This window comes from Triturus cristatus, chromosome 3_2, assembly GCF_964204655.1.
Source record: "Triturus cristatus chromosome 3_2, aTriCri1.1, whole genome shotgun sequence".
Classification (NCBI taxonomy): domain Eukaryota; kingdom Metazoa; phylum Chordata; class Amphibia; order Caudata; family Salamandridae; genus Triturus; species Triturus cristatus.
In genome coordinates, this window is record NC_140584.1 from 1,087,464,841 (window position 1) to 1,087,483,688 (window position 18,848).

An 18,848-nucleotide genomic window follows, 5' to 3' on the forward strand; every position below is an offset into this window, starting at 1 on the left:
CACTTATAAGAGGTCAAATTTAAAAACCTTAAAGTGTGCCGCTAGGTAATGGCCTGGCTAGGACAGAGGAGCATCGGCACTGTATCCAAAGCAGAGGAAACCATCATTGAGTGGGTGACTTCATGGGGCGCGGTAGTTTGTGGCACCACACAATTAGTTCCATATTGTTACTGACGAGCCTCTTGCATAAAAGAATCCCCTGAAATGAGTGATAAGTTATATTTGCAAAAGAGAGTATCAGACAATTACTGCACAAACTCAGAGTGAACCTGGCCATAAAGGAAAACAACCTGTTAAATGACCTCTTCGGGTAGCTATGCCAGCCCTGAACCAATCTCTCCTGCCCACAAATAATGCAATGTGACACCAGTGCTTCAGTACTACTGAAACATGAATGCCCTCAGTACGAGCTTAGGTGCGGCCAGTGCTGCTTTCTGCTGAACGCCTTCGCTCCGTGCAGTGGTCGGAGCCGCGAGGGGCGGACTGTGGTGTGCCCCTGCGTCCCGCTTGGAGCCCAGTTCGGCGGCGCTGCCAACTCGAGTGCCGCGGCTCCCCACATGGGTGCCAGGCCATGAGGCACGGGCACCCGATCGCGGACTAACAGGAACACACGGCCGTAACAAACATTTCATCCGCAAGTATGCAGGCCATCGACTGCGGCAGGCGGTGAGGGCCGGAGGTACGGTACGGGCGGGTGTCCCCTGTGAGGCCCGCTCTTTAAGGACTTTGTGGCCCCAACTGGCGATACACCGTTGTGCAGATCGGCCTTCGGGCCCAGCCAGCATTGTTGGGTGACCGGATCTTGGAGGGGAGGCGGAAGGTGAGAACTGAGCGCTGCAACCCTGTAATCTCCGCAGCCTAGGAGTATAGCTGACACGCGGTGTAGAGGGGACGGGCTGGGGCTACTGATCACAGCTGATAAATAACAATGCCATAGGATACCTTATTTATTGCGTGCGATAAATAACACCTATTACGAGTTGGTGGGGAATAACATGCGCATTTAGTGCCTAATCACTGAAAGCCGCACGATACGGTGAACAATGTATGCTTTTATCGGATGCATTAAATACCTACCAACTCGTAATTCACACCTATGTGTAAATAGGAGTTTACGCACGGGGCAGACTCTCACGACCAACCCGGAATCAGGGCCTTAGAGCGTTAAATGTAGTGACTGACTACTGCAACTTTTCTGCTTTGCAAATTGCCTATTTTGACTGTGTGATAAGTTATGGCAAAATCCTACCTGTGGCAAAAGCGTTCACGCTTTCATTGTCCATGGTGTCAAAGATGCGGACTTCACTGATGTAGTCTTCTCTGGTCAGCAGCTCCACAAGGCGCTCCCCCAAGAACCCGCCGCCTCCAGTCACCAGGTACACCAAGCCTGCTGCCATCTTCAGAATGAGACTAGCCTGGAGTCTGGGAAGACCATGGAAAACTGATCTCAGAGCAGCCACACCTGTCTCTTTACACAAGATACAACTGGATGGAAGTGTGAGCGGGAATATATAATGACTGACAAGTTAATGTAAATTAATCTTAACATTTTGGTATTTTACTCATACAGTAATCTGCTGGCTTTGAAACTGTACTATATATTAAATGTAAAATTAGAGTGTGAGAGTAAAGGATCTTTCTATATCTCAGCCAGTCACAGAAGATTTTGTTGGCTTTCCCTCCTATAAATCACAATACCTCTGAACATACAAAAAATAGCAAACTAGTACAGATTAAGGGATTTGACATCTTCCCACTGACATTGCCAACCTCACATGCAAACTCTAGATCTCTCCATCAAACCATCTCCCTTTCAGTACTCGTCACAAAAATGCCTAAGCATTATCATGGCAGGTGGATATCAACAAATCATTCTAATATGCAAACAAGCTATTTGCATATATACAGATGTTCATTGCCATTAGCCTTTTAAATAGTTGTTTACACATTCAAGGACCTTTATAATTTAACATCTTGAAAAACAAAGTTGAGCATATTTGCAAGATGTGATACTATAGGTCTCATTATGATTGCAGAGGGCCCGCCATCGGAATGAGGTTTTCTGCCCGCCAGATAACTATGTCGGGCGGACAGGTGGCGGTCTTTCTCCGACCACCTGTCGGACCGCCCCGGAAGGCCAGCATTGCGGCGGTGGCAACAAGGCACCGCAGTAGGGATTATAATATCCCTTTCCACAGGTCGTTCTGTGGCGGTCAACCTGCCGTTAAACGGCTGACGGAAACAGATTTGGGGGCCCCTAGTGGACCCCCCACAATCCCTGGGGCTGGGGCAAGGGCACTGAGGGACACCTATGGTGCCCCCCTACATATTCCTGCACCATGTGGCAGGCACCACATGGTGCCTGCCACATAGTGCAGGGATATACAAGTGACTCTTTTTATGCATTGCGGCGGGGGCTGCTGACTGCATCCCCGCCGCAATGCAAAAAATAGGGCCTGCGACCGCCGCAGTGGCGGTCACATCGTAATGCGGTTGGTAGATAGGCTGCCTCGTAGGTGGCCGGTCCCACTACCGCAAACGATGGTGGTCAGACAAAAGTCCGACCTCCATCGTAATGGCCCCCTCTATTCTTTCAGAACTGTTTTTAATACTTTGCACCAAAAATAGAAATAGTATTGTAAAATGAGCAATGTCTGCTTTCTCTATCACACATAAAATATGGTGAGTGACTATCCTTACATTTTGTCATAAAACTATTCAGCTGCCTCAGACATGCCTTATGTGGACACCAAGCGGGCATGGTCGACCTACCTGAATTTAACCCCCTTGAGGCCAAACTCATGATAGATAGAGGGGATATCTCTCCAGGTCATTAATGCCCCAGACAGATTTGCAGCCCTTCGACAGAAATGGGAGGCATGGGTTAGCCAGCTTGATGAGGTGGATTGGAAGGAGGCTCGAATGGCCCCCAAGAAATGGCTATATCCTTCCGCCTCCGCTTAATCAAACTGGAATATTTCCATGCCACCTCTCTTTCCCATCTCCACCTATGGCATGCGGGTAAACTTCCTGCCCGACTCGTTTTCAATGCACCTGCCCAAATGCTGACTTCCCTCACATCGTTTGTGACTGCCCCATTGTTGCTGAGTGCTGGAGCCAGATTAGGCGAACTATGACCAGAGGACTGGATACCGTATCGACCTGATGGCTAAAGTGGCCCTCTCGGGAACGGAGTGACCGCATTCTGGTGGGTATGGCCTCGATGGTGGCCAAAAGAGACTTTGCCCATGGATGGAAACTACAAACACCAGATCACTGAGATACTATTTGGTGTTGTATCACCTTGGTCCAATGAGATTCTTTACTTGGTACTTGTACAGGTGTTCACTATTTTCAAATCATTAACATTTTTATCAAAAAAACAAAATATTGAAATGCAAATGTCATAGTGTAACTTCAAATAAGTTGTATTTACATATGATAAGGTATGCCTACTCACATATGCTCCCTGCGTGAATACTTTTTAATTTGGTACTAAGATGAGCTAAACGACTATCTTGAAAGCATCTAACAGTTCAACACATTAATCATGTCAAAACTAGGGGTGGGCGGAATTTGCGAAATCCACTTTCGCAAATTATCGCGAAAATGTTAAAAATTATCGCAAACACGCGGAAATATCGTGAAGATGCGGACGTTTTTTTCCCGCATGTTCGCGAGATTTTCTGCATGGTTGCGGCTCGCCAACTTACCCATGTGGTTGCTCGCGGGCGCGGCCATCTTGTTTTCAGTTGTCTCGCGGTGCATGATCGCGAGAAGAAAGACGTGATCGCGCGACGCATGACGTCATGCGGGCGCGAACTGTCGTGAGACAGCGCAAATGGCTAAAAACAATACAACATCTCATGGAGAACGCGACCGGATCAAGAAAACTTGTCAGCGAACGCAGGGATTCAGGTAAGGCGATCGTGCGCGTGCGAGAATGTATTATTTTACAGCGCGAGCAATAACCAAATTATCGCTAAGCTGCGGAATGCGGAAATTTTGACATTTTCGCGCTTTCCGCGGAACGCGAAAATGTCAAATTATCGCAATTTCCGCGAATGGAACGAAATTTTAGCCCAGGCCTAGTCAAAACAACATGATTTTACATATCTCTAGGTCTTATAGCTTCAGGTTCCTAGTGCAAATGGATCACGCTTAAACCAATCAACGTGTCTCTATTATACTTACACAGGTGAACTGGAGGGCATGGTCACGTGATTATAAACCTTGACGGTCCCTCTGAACAAAAACTTGGTGGCAGGGTTAAACCTGCTGGCCGAGTACCTGGGGTTGGGGGAGACTACCAGTCCCAGCTGGACGCGCCGGGGACGAACAGGGAACAACCCCGCCAGGAAAAGGCAGGTGACCCAGCAGCTGACCTCTGTCAGGGCCCTGTGGACTCTGGACTACACACCGCAACTGTCAGACAGTGGAGTTCAGGTAAGAGGGGGGCGGCTGTATTAGAGGGCCATCAGCTGTTTGCAGAGGAAATGAAAAGAGCAGCACGGGAGCCTGGCCTGCACACTCTGACTCATGCATTAATTAAGAGCCTGTGGCACTTATTTTTTACTGCACTAATTTTGCGGGGTTAAGTTAACATGCCTGTCTGTGGACAGAGATGCAGGCGAAGCGCTCAGTGACCCACGGCAGAGTCGGAAATGGAATGCACTGGGATTCTATAAAGCGAAGGTCAAGCCTGAGCCCATTTACTTTGTGTTTTACTCCGTCCTTCAAAACTTTTTCAGGGGGTGAACACTCCCGAGCCCTACCCCCTCCCACCACTGGGCACTAAACCCGGACCTCCACGCCCTACCACCTTCAAATATCACCAGCCGCCTCTGAAGACTACTATACTTCTTCATGACACTTCCAATATGGATACCCCGAAATGGCATGCATACTTACACTCTATAGTTACATCCTTCCTGTGGAGCACGGGTCCGAAGCGGGTCGCTATTAGAAAAATGCAATGATCAACGCAAGAGGGCAGACTAGCGGTCACAGATTTTAAGCAATACAACTTAGCGGCCCAACTACAGTGGGTGGCGAGGTGGATAGGAGACCTCCAATCCAAGACCCGGGAGGTGGACCCACTTGCTCCAGACTTAGGAATTTTATGGAAGCTACTGGTGGGTAGGGGTAGAGACACACCTGAGGATCCTGAGGTGATAATGATAGCAGGACGGTCCTGGAGGCGAGTTCTCCGAAAGACCAAGACCAAATTCCCATACTCACCTGAGCTTCCCATAACCGTACTCAGGGTTCTTTCTCGTTGAGCAACTTGGGTGGGACTCGAAGACAGGGAAGCAGCAGGAGCGACAAGAATTGGCAGGTTGGGTTGTGGGCCCCTGGCAATGTTCTTCTGCTTATATGAGTGCCTTTTCCACACCATGAGTGTAATTACTTATTCTACCCAATGTACAGCAAATAAGGGGAAACCAGGGAGAAAAACAACAAAATATTCAACATTCAACCCCTTCAACAAAGGAGCCCCAACTAAAAACACAATTACGAACCAAAAAACATATTTCAAATATACAATACATCAACACAAATGCACATTTGTGTTGATGTTTTGTATATTTGAAATGTGATTTTTGATTTGTAATTGTGTTTTTAGTTGGAATGTACTGTTATTCTGTGATTTTTTGTTAAATTGTTAAGTTTTGAGTCTGTGTCTTTTGCTCTTTATTTGTTTGTTGGTGTTCTTTGTGGAGACATGTACCGAAATGATGTGGTTCTCTCCGTATTTAATTGGGGCTCCTTTGTTTTGAGATACAATTTAAAGAATATTGTATATGCAGAATGAAATATATGTGATGTATTATATTTCTCTAATGATAACTTAAAGAAAAGAGAGAGAATGTTTTTACTATTTGATAAATAATAAATATAAATCCCAAAACAATTCAACAGTTTCTCTGTGGGACATTTTCGATTAACAAATTTGGGACGTGAATATTTGGTAAGGGGTTGAATGTTGTATATTTTGTAATTACTTATTCTAGCAATGGAACTTGCATCTGATGTATTGAAGCACCCCTTGCTGTTTCCAATGGGGGCACAAAAGTATCCGGCGAATTCTTAGTGTGGTTGCGCAGAGACAGATGGTGTGGACCAGGTTTTCGACTGCCAAACCGCATAACCTGCAGGCCATATCTCTAGCTGTCCTCATCCAGGGCTTAATAAATGGTAGTGACGGGAATCCACCCAATCGGCATGGGATTTCAGGCTCTCGCAAGGTACTGCTGAAGTTTCAGGCATGTGTAGCTCTTCAATACAACCCAGGCGTGTTGGCGTTTCACTAGGGTTGCCCTATCCACTAATGATGCTGATAATTTAGATGATTTGGATGATGCCTTTTTGAATGGATCTAGGCTTGCTGATCTTAGCCACAATTCCTTCAGGCCAGCAGTTCGATGGTATCATTGAAATATTTGAAAAAGGCGAGTGGGGCTTTTTCCCCCCACTCGCTGTTTCTTGATAATATGCCCCAAACATTGGGGCATATTATCAAGAAACGGCGTTAAAATTATCGCCGCTTTAGTGGCAGAAAACTGACGCTAAAGCGGCGATAATGGGCTTGATAATATGCCGCAGAGAATTCCCACAGAAGCCCATGTTCTGGTGTCAACATGGGCTTCTATTGGAATTCTCTGCGGCATATTATCAAGCTCACTATCGCCGCTTTAGCGGCAGTTTTCTGCCGCTAAAGCGGTGATAATTTTAACGGCATGCTTGATAATATGCTCCATAGTAGTTAATAGAATTGGGCTCTGCATTTTTTAGCTTATAACAGAGAGTAGCAAAAGCGGATCCCCTCGCCTGAATCCGCTTTGTTAGCCCAAGCTCAAGTCTGATTTGTGCTGGTGAAGTGCAATGGGGAAGATGAAAGATCTGCCTGTATATATGTATTAGGATTTCGTCCAGGACCAAGATGTCTCTGCCTCTCAATGCTTCACACCCATAAGCTAGGGTTGGTATTATTTTTGCTTTGGCGGTTTCAAGTATCGGGGTATAGGATGGCCCATTTAGGTGCCTAAACATCCGTGCCAGGCCTGCTGCGAGGGCCATCCCTTTCTTTCCGATCTCCTCTTTATGGGACTTGAAGGAAATGTAAATATTTGATGGTTTTCTGAATTCTTAGGGGCAATCTGACATAGCTGATGCTTTGAAAACATTACAATAAAAAATTAATTGACATCAATGTCATGTATGTACGTAAAGATATTTGTATAGCTAGGAAGTAATGGAGCCCAGAACAGTGGGTAAAGCTCAGGAGAATGATTCATGGTGGTTTACAGAGATGAGCTTAGCAGGTTACAATGAAGGAGTTGCTATTTCCTCCCTGTTTCCTATATATTTAAGCATGGTGGTGATTCCTGTTGTGATAAAAACGCAAAAAGGCATGTCCCCAAATCCAGTAATCCCCACTGGCATATTTACACCTATTGTCAGAAATGCTCATCACTTTAATGCCTGAATGCATCAATCAGCTAGCAAAGTGTAGGGAGATGCATTCCAATCCATGTGCAGCATTTTTTGTACCTTTTGATGAAGTTGAACTAGATGCATTTTCTTAGTAGGCAACAGATGGTGGATTATGGATCAAATGTGGCAAATTCATGTCTATGGCTAATTCATGATCTGCCAAACAAGACGCAGGAAGACCTGTAAGACTCAAACCCGGAAGACACTCACTGCTATGTTAAATACCTGAGGGAATTAGCAGCGCAGGCGCTAGAGCGATCACCTGCAGAGCCAAGACTGGGAGACCGTGGCCATGAACTGAGGTCATGTAATGGCGCAACAAGCAGTAGGGCACGCAACACAACAACCATTAGACTCAAGTTCTAGAACAAAGACTTAAAAGGATAACTTGTGCAGACTGGGTCATATAATTAATGGGGAAATATCCTGAGGAAGGCCTCTTTATAGATAGAGTGCCCCACAGGAGATCAAAATCCAATGTGTCAACTTGAAACTGAGGTGATCCGAGCAACAACTGGACTTTCGTTTGTCTGACAGGTCTTCCAATATGAGAATGATGTTTTATCATTAAGGGTCTAAGTCCTGTCACCCTTAGCCGGACAACATTTGGTTACATAGAGATAATTTTAGCCTGTGTCCTTTTCATTGTTAGGGTTAAATACATCGCTTTAAAGTCGCCTCATCTTACCTTTAGATATCCACTTTGAGCTACAGACGTCAGTGGTCAGCAGCGCGTCAAGTCAGAGTGGAGCTATCCAGTGTCTCTGCTCTCTCTCTCTCCCTCCATTAACCTTTCCCTGTCTCTACTACTGAGTGTGATTCATGCGGAGAGTGGAGGAAGAGTGCATCACTCCTGGTGGATCCAGAGGACAAGGTTAGTCTTTTTTGACAATATGCTATTATTCTTCCTCTGCTGAAACATCCATCTGTTTTGACACCTCATGTCAAGCCAATTATCACCCAAAATCCATATTTTCTTTTCACCTGAGCTCTTGAATTGTTGGTATATATTAGAAATTGGGGTCTCTAATTGGCAAGGGTTTGCACCTTTGTCCAAGTAGGGACCCTTCCTTCTAGTCAGAATAAGGGAGTTACACTCCTAAAATAACTCCTGCTCACCCCCTTGGTAGCTTGGCACGAGCAGTCAGGCTTATCTCAGAGGCAGTGTGCAAAGCATTTGCACATAACCAACAGGAATACAGTGTAAGCACTACAAAAGGACACCACACCAGTTTAGAAAAATATCCAATATTTTTATATACTTAAGACATGACCAAATATGATAAAAATCCACAATGCAGTACTTAGAAATCTTCAGTTATCAAAATAACTTTGAAAAACAGTTCCTTGAAGTCGATAGCTACCTCTGGGGCTATCACAGCGTCCAGAACAAACAAATCCAAACAGTTCTGGCTCACTGCTGCGTCACGGGCCAGATATGGTGTCGGGAAGACCAGCAAAACAGTACCTTTTGGAATGCAGGGCGTCAGCGAACTCTCGTTGAGCTTCCGAAAGCACAGCGTCCACATGCGTTGGTTCTAGTGGTTGGTGCAGGAGTTGTTGGGCCCTTGAAGTCACAAGCATTGCAGATCAAACTCCTCTTAGTTGAAGTAAGGAGCGCTGGTGTCGGCAGGCGTCAGGTGCCACGGTGCGAAGTGCAGTGCTGCGGCATGCGATGCCCTCAGGTCGTGGTGCGAGCAGAGGCTCGGTGGCAGTGTCAGATGGCGCCGTCGGTGAGACCAGTGATGCGGTGCACATCGCGGTGCTGGCAGGTCACGGTGCAAGCAGCGGCATCGTCGTTGCTGAAGCGCTGTAGTCGGCTGACGATCTGGAGTCAATGGCGTCGGTGTCTGTAGGCCAAGGCTGCGGTGCCCTCGAACAATGGTGTAGGCAGCGGCATCAATTTCGGCGTGGAGCGTCATCGTCGGAGATACCAAGGCGGCGTCGTGAAGCGAGGCGTTGCAGAGTGCGATGTCCACAGGTCGCGGTGCGAGCAGCGTCTCGGTGGCAGCATCAGCAGGTGTTGTCGGTGAGACCAGGGTCGTGGTGAGGCATTGCAGCAGTGCCCACTGTGGTACCTTCAGGACAAGGAGTCGTCAGCGGCGTCGTAGACGGCGTAGGGTTGCTTTTTCTTTTGTTGCAGCACAAAACACGCAGTCCCCAGTGCTGAGGGCAGAAGAACTTGAAGTCTTTGCTGTTCCTAAGACTTCTTGAACAGGGGACAAGCTCTACCTCAAGCCCTTGGAGAAACTCACAAAAAGAAAGTTCAGTCCAGTCCTTTCACTGCCCAAGACAGAAGCAGCCACTGCAGGCCAACACAGCAAAGCACACAGCAAAGTGGTAGTTCCTACTCACAGCTTCTCCAACTCTTCTTCTTGGCAGTCTTCCTGTTCCAAAAGAGTTCTAAAGTTCAGGGGTTTAGGACCCACTTTTTATAGGCCAAAATCCTTTGTCCTCTCAGGCAGAAAGTGTCTGTGCCCAGCCAGAACCAGTTCTGCCCTCTCTGGTGTGGCTTCCTGGCAGGAGGTGGAGACGGCATTGTTAGAGGCAGACCAGGCCCATTCAGGTGAAAGGAAATCTCCTCCCCGATTCTAAATGCAGCCCAGGTCTATTCAGCCCTTTCCTGACCCACCTAGACTATCTGGAGCCACGGCTCCTCCCTAGCCCCTGTCATCCAAAACCCAGACAGTCAATCCACAACCCCAGCAGAGGCCTACTGGATTGCTGCGCAAGTAAATACCTAATTTATCAAATGTAAAAATCACCTTCACTAAAAGATGCATCTTTAGATTCTGAGTTCAGGCATACTAAACTTTATTTTGCTACCTAGTTCCCTAGGCCAGTTATGTTTATAAGATGTTATAAACAACCTCCCTATTCTGTCCTATGGGAACAGGTAGCCTTGCAATAGTGAAAAACGAAATTGGCAGTAATTCACAATCAGGACATGCCACACACACCAGTGTATGTCCTACCTTTCACATACACTGCACCCTGCCCACAGGGGTACCTCGAGCCTACCTTAGGGGTGACTGACATGTAAGAAAAGGGAAGGTTAGGGCCTGGCAAGTGGGTACACTTGCCAAGTCAACATGACAGTCCCAGACTGCACACAGGCTCTGCAATGGCAGGCCAGAGTTACATTTACAGGCTGTTTGCGTGGATGGCACAATTCAGTGCACCAGCCCACTAACAGCATTTGATTTACAGGCCCTGGCATGCTCAGTGCACTTTACTAGGGACTGACAGGTAAATCAAATATGCCAATCGTGGAAACACCAATCCATAACACAGTTTACAACAGGAGCACTTGCACTTTACCATTGATCAGCAGTGAGAAAAGTGTGCAGAGACACTAAGCCAGCAAAAACAGAGTCAAAACCGGGAGGTCAGAAATCAAAAACTAAGGGGAAACAGGCCAAAAGATGCCAAGTCTAACAGTATACAACCAACTTATTCTACCAGTTAAACTTATAGCTACTTAATACCTTGCAATTAGAAGTTTGTGAATTTCGCTTCACTTAAATGGCCCGCAGATCTACCTTACTTAAATCTATCTTCCTTTCTCTGTTCATTATAAACACTTCTCCTCTATACACATTCTCTTCAGCCACTCAACTGCTGCCGAGGCTTCCAATGGCTAAGTTGTGCTCATGACCCGTGCCTCACTTGGACCATGGCCATAGCCGTTGACTATTTCTCCCCTCGTCTTCAGTCACATTAACAGTCTCGAGGGTCTCCACTCTCTCTTACTGCTGACCACCCTGCCAACTGGCATTCCCCAAAGCTCCCTACTGGGTCCTCCTCTGCTCTCACTTTAGATGATCTTTCTTTGTGAGATTTTATTTGTTTAAAAATTTACTTCTAGGTGCTTTTATATTGTACAGGCAAAGCACCCAGGGTTGCAGAGCACTTTATATGAGAGTAGTTCAACCAACTACAAGAATGTACAGAAAGTTCCAAAGGTTGCACTTCACCTAGAAAACAAATACATAATGGCTGAACATAAAATAATAGGCAAAACGAAAGCTCTGGGCTAGTCATTTAGTTAGTGATATAGTTGCAATATAATCAGTATTTAAGTTTGATAATTGAGAAAACAAATGCACAAATGCAGATATAGAGAGGGAACTTGATAGAACTATGTTAGAACTTGAATCATTCACATATTATTCATGCAGAGAAGTGGTGTTGAACTAACAGGCTCCTCAGATCGATTTGAAACATTTTCCTAGAAAGAGGTGGCCTTGACAGCTAGTGGACTGGAGTTAAACATGCTGGGATCAATTCCAGAGAAAGATTGTGTAAGAGAACCTTTCTTCTTTATAGGCTGGGGTTTCAAGCTAAAGTGGTCAGACCTCTGAAGGGGTCAATGGCTGCCTGAGATAACCAGCTACTGGGACAGAAAGTTCAGGGCCTCAAAGTCCAGTGCCTAGCGAGTGAGGCATGTTAAGTTACAGAAACTCATTGCCTCTATGGGAAGCCATTTCCTTGGGATTGGCAAGATGTGATAAAACTTTATTGCGACTGTGTCCCATCATGCAGTGGCATTCATTGCCGCTTTGATAGGGTTCAGTTGCAGGTTGGAAATGCCCGTGAGAATCGATTAACCGTAGTCTAACTTCAAGAGTATGAGCGCTTTGGACCACTTATTGAAATCCAGGCCCGGGATAAAATGAGTCATTCCTTCAAGATATTTTATTTGAAACTATGCTCCTACAGACAATGATATTATCTGAGCTTGTAGGTTGAGGTTTTCAACTGAGATTAAACCAAGAGGTTTGGGCCCATCTATAACTGAGCATCTGGGCCAAAGTCTCAGCAGAAAAGTAGATTTGGGGTCTGGTGGGACGAAGAACCCCCTTCATAATTGCCTTTACTTTAAGGTGACATTGTGCCAACCATTTAGACTATTCTCCAGGATTTAGGACAAAAGTTCAGCATCTTACACAACTTATTTTCCATGTAAAACTGTGTTAGATTGGTAAAACTCATGAGAAAGGTTCCATGAAAAGGTTGAAAAGTATAGCCGCGAGGATCGAGCTCGTGGGACTGCTTTATGGACCCAAAAACCTTATTTTAATGTACTGACACTGCTCATCTAGAATGATAAGAACCATTTGAGGACTGTGATATTCGGTCCCATTCTCTCCTCGCTGATCCTTATGAGATCAACTGTGTCCAAATATGCTGGAAAGTCTGGAAGATTAGAAGGCAAGCAAATACAGAAATATTGTGATAAAAACAGTGTCCTAAATATTGTTTACAAAAACTACTGACCCATTGGATGTAAATTTTCTCTAATTAGATGATATTCTTACAATGATATTCTGGTACCACACCGCATGCAGGAACCAGTTATCCTTGTTGATAATCTTCAATTCATCATCAACTTTTTTTCGGGTTAGGGCCTCAGTGGTGTATCCTCACCTGAAATTCAGCAAGACTGGAGGTCGTCAAGGAAGTTTTTTTGCCACTATGATAAAATTGAGATGGGTCTCCATGCAGCTCTCCAGCACCTCAGCTAAGAAGAGTAGGTCAGAAGTTCTGTCCAACCTCTTTTTAGTAATGGTGAGACATGGCCGAATTTTAAGCAGTCTGGCAGTGTACCTTGTGGGGAAAGTGGTTAATCAGGTTTATTAAATAGGATTTGGCATCTTTAGGGTATAAAGAAACTGTAGGTTTCAATTTATCTTCAGAATAGGACTTCAATCAGTCACCACTAACACCTCAGTACCACCTGTTCAAAGTCAAGAAAGTCTGGTAATAATTCCCATTTTACGCATTCGTGATCCTGATGAACGCACTGGTCTCTTGTATGCTAAACCGATGCAACCGCTTGTGGTCAAGGCGAAGCATGACAGGGTCTCACACGCTCCCTTTCACAGCTGGTCATGTTATGCTCCTGGTCATTCTTTCCTCCATGTCCCCTTCGTTGGAATACCCCTCAGACTCAGCTCAGAGAGATACCCACCCTTTCTGAGTTTGAACGAGACCTCATGTCACAACTCCTGCCTCTGGAACGTAAAGCGCCCTCTGCCACGGAACGTACACTAGTGTGTAAGTATAAACATATCTGTAAATATGACTTGTAATGCATGCATCCTTGTATTAAACCCACCAAAGCTCATATATCATCACAACTTCTTCATGGTATCTACCTGTATGGAAAGAAGTCCTTATCTATCTATCACCTTTGGAGCTTCGTAGCTTTGAGAAGGGTCATTTTAAGTTTTTTGTTGTTTTTTAAATAAAATTAATTAGACTCAAACACACTTTTTTAGCCATTCATAAGTATTTTAACACACACACACACACACACACACACACACACATATAAGTACCTAGGACCCGATTCACAGAACTAACTTAAGACAAAATCCTAAACTTACTACCATTTTGGTATTCACAGAAGGCACTTACTCATTTTGGTATTCACAGAAGGCACTTATTCATTTGGTATTCACAGAAGTTAGGAGTCCTAACTTTAGGACTCCTAAATGCCTTCTGTGAATACCGAAAGTATTAAAGTTAGAATTTTTCTCAGTTTAGGAGTAGTAAAGTTAGGAGTCCTAACTTTACCACTCCTAAACTGAGAAAAATCCTAACTTTAAGACTTTCGGTATTCACAGAAGGTATTTAGGAGTCCTAAAGTTAGGACTACTAACTTTACTACTCCTAAACTGAGAAAAATCCTAACTTTAAGACTTTCGGTATTCACAGAAGGCATTTAGGAGTCCTAAAGTTAGGACTACTAACTTTACAAAAAAACTGAGAAAAATCTTAACTTTTAAGACTTTCGGTATTCACAGAAGGCATTTAGGAGTCCTAAAGTTAGGAGTCCTAACTTTACTACTCCTACACTGAGAAAAATCCTAACTTTTAAGACTTTCGGTATTCACAGAAGGAATTTAGGAGTCCTAAAGATAGGACTCCTAACTTCTGTGAATACCGAAATAAGTAAGTGCCTTCTGTGAATACCAAAATGAGTAAGTGCCTTCTGTGAATACCAAAATGGTAGTAAGTTTAGGATTTTGTCTTAAGTTAGTTCTGTGAATCGGGCCCTTACAGAGAATCAAGTAACCACAGCTGCCGTGTATCCACACAGTCACACAGCACATGCAGACACAGTGACATACAATCGTACTCAGAAAAAGCCAAATACACACACAGACATATATAGGCACACACTGGCACTTACCCACACGCAGACATATAGTCACAACAGAGATGACACCACCCGCAAAAACAAACCCAATCAAAGATGCGTTGACAAACACTGCCACATGTCCACGGAGAGTCACAGTCACGCAGATATGTACTCACACATGGAAACATACTCACACACACAGACACATACCCTCAACACACAGGTATCAGCACTTAAGTCCCCAGAAAAGCAACAGATATGTGCATAGATAGCCCCACGCAGGCACATGATTGCACAGACATGTTCACACACATGTATGAAGATACACAGTGGCACAAACAGCAACCTGGTCACACTGGTTTGAATTAGACTGTGAGTTGGATACTAATTAAATCCCAGTGACACAACCCCTGATGTTGGGCACACGTGACCAGCGTTGTTCACTGTAACTCCATTGTTTTCAGCATTTGTACATCTGCTCGACCCGGAGTGACAGCTACAAACTTAAAGATGCAAAGATGACGTCTGAAAGACATAACAGGCTCCGCCGTTATACATTAGGGGGGCTCAGTTTACACAAACTGCAGACAGTGCTGAAATTGTAAATGTACGCAGTGTAAATATGTGCAAAGCGACAACACAGTGCGCTGCACTACCCCAAACACCCGCCCCACAGCCTCCCAGCGCTTCCTGATTGCTGAAATCCGGTCTGACCCGGATGCTGGGCCCCATGTGTTCCATCTCATGTTTCAGATGTGCTTTCTGCGACAATTAAACAAACCCTTGCCAATGGTGCACTGTTTTTTTCTAGCTAAGACCTTTTTTCAAGAACATAAAATTAAATAAAATGCGATCCGCAAATAAAATACCTATAGCAAACATAATAAAAATGCAGGTGAAACGTAAGTGTGAGTTTTGTTTCGAAAAATTAGTCCCACATTATAGAAAAGAACACGTTGAACTATTTACCCCGTGGCGTCTGTCGGATATAAACATATAATAGTGAGGATACCTTAACGTGAAACAGAGTCCCTCGGACACTCCGCCCTGTGCTGCTCCTTGTCTGTGAGATACTGTATGAACTGTCAGTTTATAACGAAAATGAGACCCTTGAACCGTCTGCCATCAGCCGCGGAGGCTCGCGGGAGGGGCGCGCGCGCCAGTCCGAGAGGCGCGACTCATCCCTGAGTTAATATGTCAGCAAAGAGCAAATTCGCGATTTTCTTGCTGTCCAAGAACCTGAAACTGCGTGTACTGTGCAGTGAGCCAGGAATATACAACCCCCGCTAAGAGCACGGAGTGTACACAGGCCCGTAGCCAGGGATAGATGGTTTGGGGAATGGGGGAAGGGGGATTGGACCCAAATGATAACTATAATAACATAAAAGGTCTCGGGGTCGACACGGATGTGGCTTTCCTTGCAATTACTTTAAAGAAAAGAGAATATATTAAGATTTTGAAGAATGCAATACATTTGCCAGCATTTTTTAAAGTACTCCACTTTGACAGCTGTGTATGATAAACGATGCCCTCAAAAGCACAGCGAGAAAGGAACAGTGAGATCCTTTGGCGAAGCTTGTATCAAATGGTGTTTTGAAAGCACTTTTAGACAGTGACTAGAATATGAATGCAAGTATACATGGGGTTGTGTGCAGGGGCGGCTCCTCCACTAGGGCGGAGGAGCGTTGTCCCACTGCTTTCTCGCAGTGCGAGAAGCAGAAACAGAAAATGGTATTACCAGTGCTTTAAATGGGCCGGTACTCACCGGTACTGAGTACCGGCACTTCTGAATTGTCTGGCCGTCAGTACTGGCACTTTTCTTAGGTGAGGGAGAGTACCGGTACCCTCATTGAGAGCACAGCAGGCTCAGGTTACTTATTTCCTCAGGGCAGATGCCGCCCTGCTTCCGACGAGCTTGCAAGTCACTGAGCCCCTCAGTGGCCTTTTGCACAATCGCTGCTGGAGATACCAGCAGCTCTCACTTGAATGCCCCCAGACTGCAGGGGGTTGAGAGGGCTTGCCTTGCGTCATGCTGTGATCATCAGGACAGGGTCTAGACAGACCCTGCACTGTTGATCAGGTGCGCAATGGCTATTAGGCTTAAAGTGCATAAGGCCCCTCCACCCCCTTCCTCCATCATGAGTGAGAAATGGGCTGGGGCTGCCAGTCAGTAATCCTGTCCCATTTAAGGAACTGTCTGTACTGGCCGTACTAAAGTGAGCGGCAGCGACAGACAATCCTCTACCTTACCCAAAGCTGTTTTTTTTCTCCATCTTTTTGTTCAGCACAGAGGCTGCTTTCCTTTGTGTGCCCCTCTGTTGAAGCAGGAAACGAAGATTTAAAGTGGATAAATGATGTTTACTAAACGCATTTCTTACGCGTTTTGATATGTGCTATAACTGGTACAGAGGTCATTATGTAACATCATATCTTGCCCTTAGCCCCGCCCCTAGCCCCGCCCATTTGCCACACCTCTAACTCATATTAATGAGTACCTGCACTTATTTTTTCCCATTTAAAGCACTGGGTATTACAAATACCATTTTATGCTTCTGCTTCTCGCACTGCGCGAAAGCAGAAGGGTTTGGTTGGGGGCCGGTGGGCGGACCAGCTCCAGGGCAGGGGAGGAGTGGCTAGCCCTATGTTGTGGGCCCTGATTGTTTGGTCGGCCTTCTGGGACCAACCAAACCAGTCATGCGCACTCTCCCCTTTCTCCATGTATGCTGCAAGCACTCTACATGGAGAAAATGGCCTCCCCATAGATGCCTGAGGGGTCGGCGTCCCAACCAATCACAACGCTGCCATTGCAGTGTTGTTATTGGCTTAGGGTAAGGAGAGGTAGGCTGCCTGCTTTCTGTTCCTGGGGAGGCAGGAAAGCAGGAGCAGACCGAGCAGAAGACATGGATCCCGAGAAAGGTACGTTTTAATTTTTTAAAAATTATTATTTAAACTCCCCCACCCCGTGCGACCGCCCCTTCCCTCACAACCACTCGCCCCCCTGCGCACCCCTGCATCCACCCCCTCACCCCCGATGACTCATGCCGGCCGCGACTGGTTGTGTGTTCTTCATCAAGGCACCTTTGGGGAAATGAGTGGCAAACGCTGCATTTCCAGGCAAATTTTAATAACATTCATTAATAATAACTGGATGGGTTTTAAAGGCAATTAAAAAACCTTGTCACATATGTGAGTACACAAATACGGTGCATACAAAAATGTGATCCCGTAGTGAGTCAGCACTGTACCAGCTGCAGGGCCGCGCTCTATTGTTAAGGCTGAGGAGCGTCACCCCACTGCTTTCAAGCAGTGTCACTAAAGGAAAAATAAAATGATAATAACTCTAGGTTATTATCATTTTATTTTTTCCGTGTTGCGGCAGCTTTGCGGGCGGGACGGGGCGGGGCTGCTCTGCTGACAGAGCATGGGAGGGCAGGAGTGGTTTGCACTCCCTGAAGTGCGGATGAATTTTTGTCGGCCCTCTGGGGCCGGACAAACATTCATGGGGGGCCGGCCAAACATTCATGCGCACTTTGCATGTTCTCCATGCTGGCTGCAACGTTGAATCAAAATTATGCAGCCTTGGCTATCGAGAGAAGGGGGAATTCAGAAAATGCTTTGACGGCCTCCTAAGAACACCTTCGTCCCCCTGCACTAATAGTTTTACAGCACGGCTTGGATTCTACATCACTAGGAGGGAGTGGCAGTGATCCATTTTGTAGGCAGCCCCTCGATCCGTAGTGGTGTTTTTCTCTGGCTGCCTGCAGAGTGCTTCCACAGTGACTGGGCCGGTGGCAGGCAGTGCAATTTAAATAATGAAGCAGGCTCAAACAATAAAGGAAGAAGAGCCTGTCATCTCCATCAAAAATGCAGAAGGCCCCTCTTTCTTTACTGGGACAGCAGAAAGCACATGGCCTCCTCAAAGTGCTGTAAACTGTAAAGGTGCATTCTGGTAATGTTTGTTGGCTGGGTCAAAGTTCTGTTTAATCTTGGCAGGGCTCAGGAACTATTTTGTTTGGGTGATGAATGATAGGCTGCTTTATTGTCTCAAGAATAAAACGTAGGAAGAATTGCTGATGAACAGCTGTTAAAGAACAATGTTGTTTAGTTGGTACCAAATATTTGGTTGTCCTTTTGCTCCTGGTCCAAGTGTCTATGGTCTCCCAGGAAACCTCACAGGCATAGTCTTTGTGTCCATGCATTG

The 18,848-nt window shown here is 45.7% G+C and overlaps 1 protein-coding gene across 2 annotated transcripts in view; it reads right to left on the minus strand.

The window, feature by feature from the left end:
- LOC146859174 (3 beta-hydroxysteroid dehydrogenase type 7-like) overlaps positions 1-18,848 on the minus strand; it is a 160,291-nt gene that overhangs the window by 63,225 nt on the left and 78,218 nt on the right. The window contains exons 1-2 of one of the 2 annotated variants that reach the window (XM_085649848.1): positions 15,660-15,856; positions 1,250-1,422 (exon numbers count right to left, since the gene is read on the minus strand). In XM_085649848.1, coding sequence (XP_085505974.1) covers positions 1,250-1,397 — 148 coding nt within the window. In that variant the 5' untranslated portion in view covers positions 1,398-1,422; positions 15,660-15,856. Of the gene's footprint in view, positions 1-1,249; positions 1,423-15,659; positions 15,857-18,848 lie in introns of those variants that run through there. The other variant, XM_085649849.1, reaches the window with a different exon arrangement.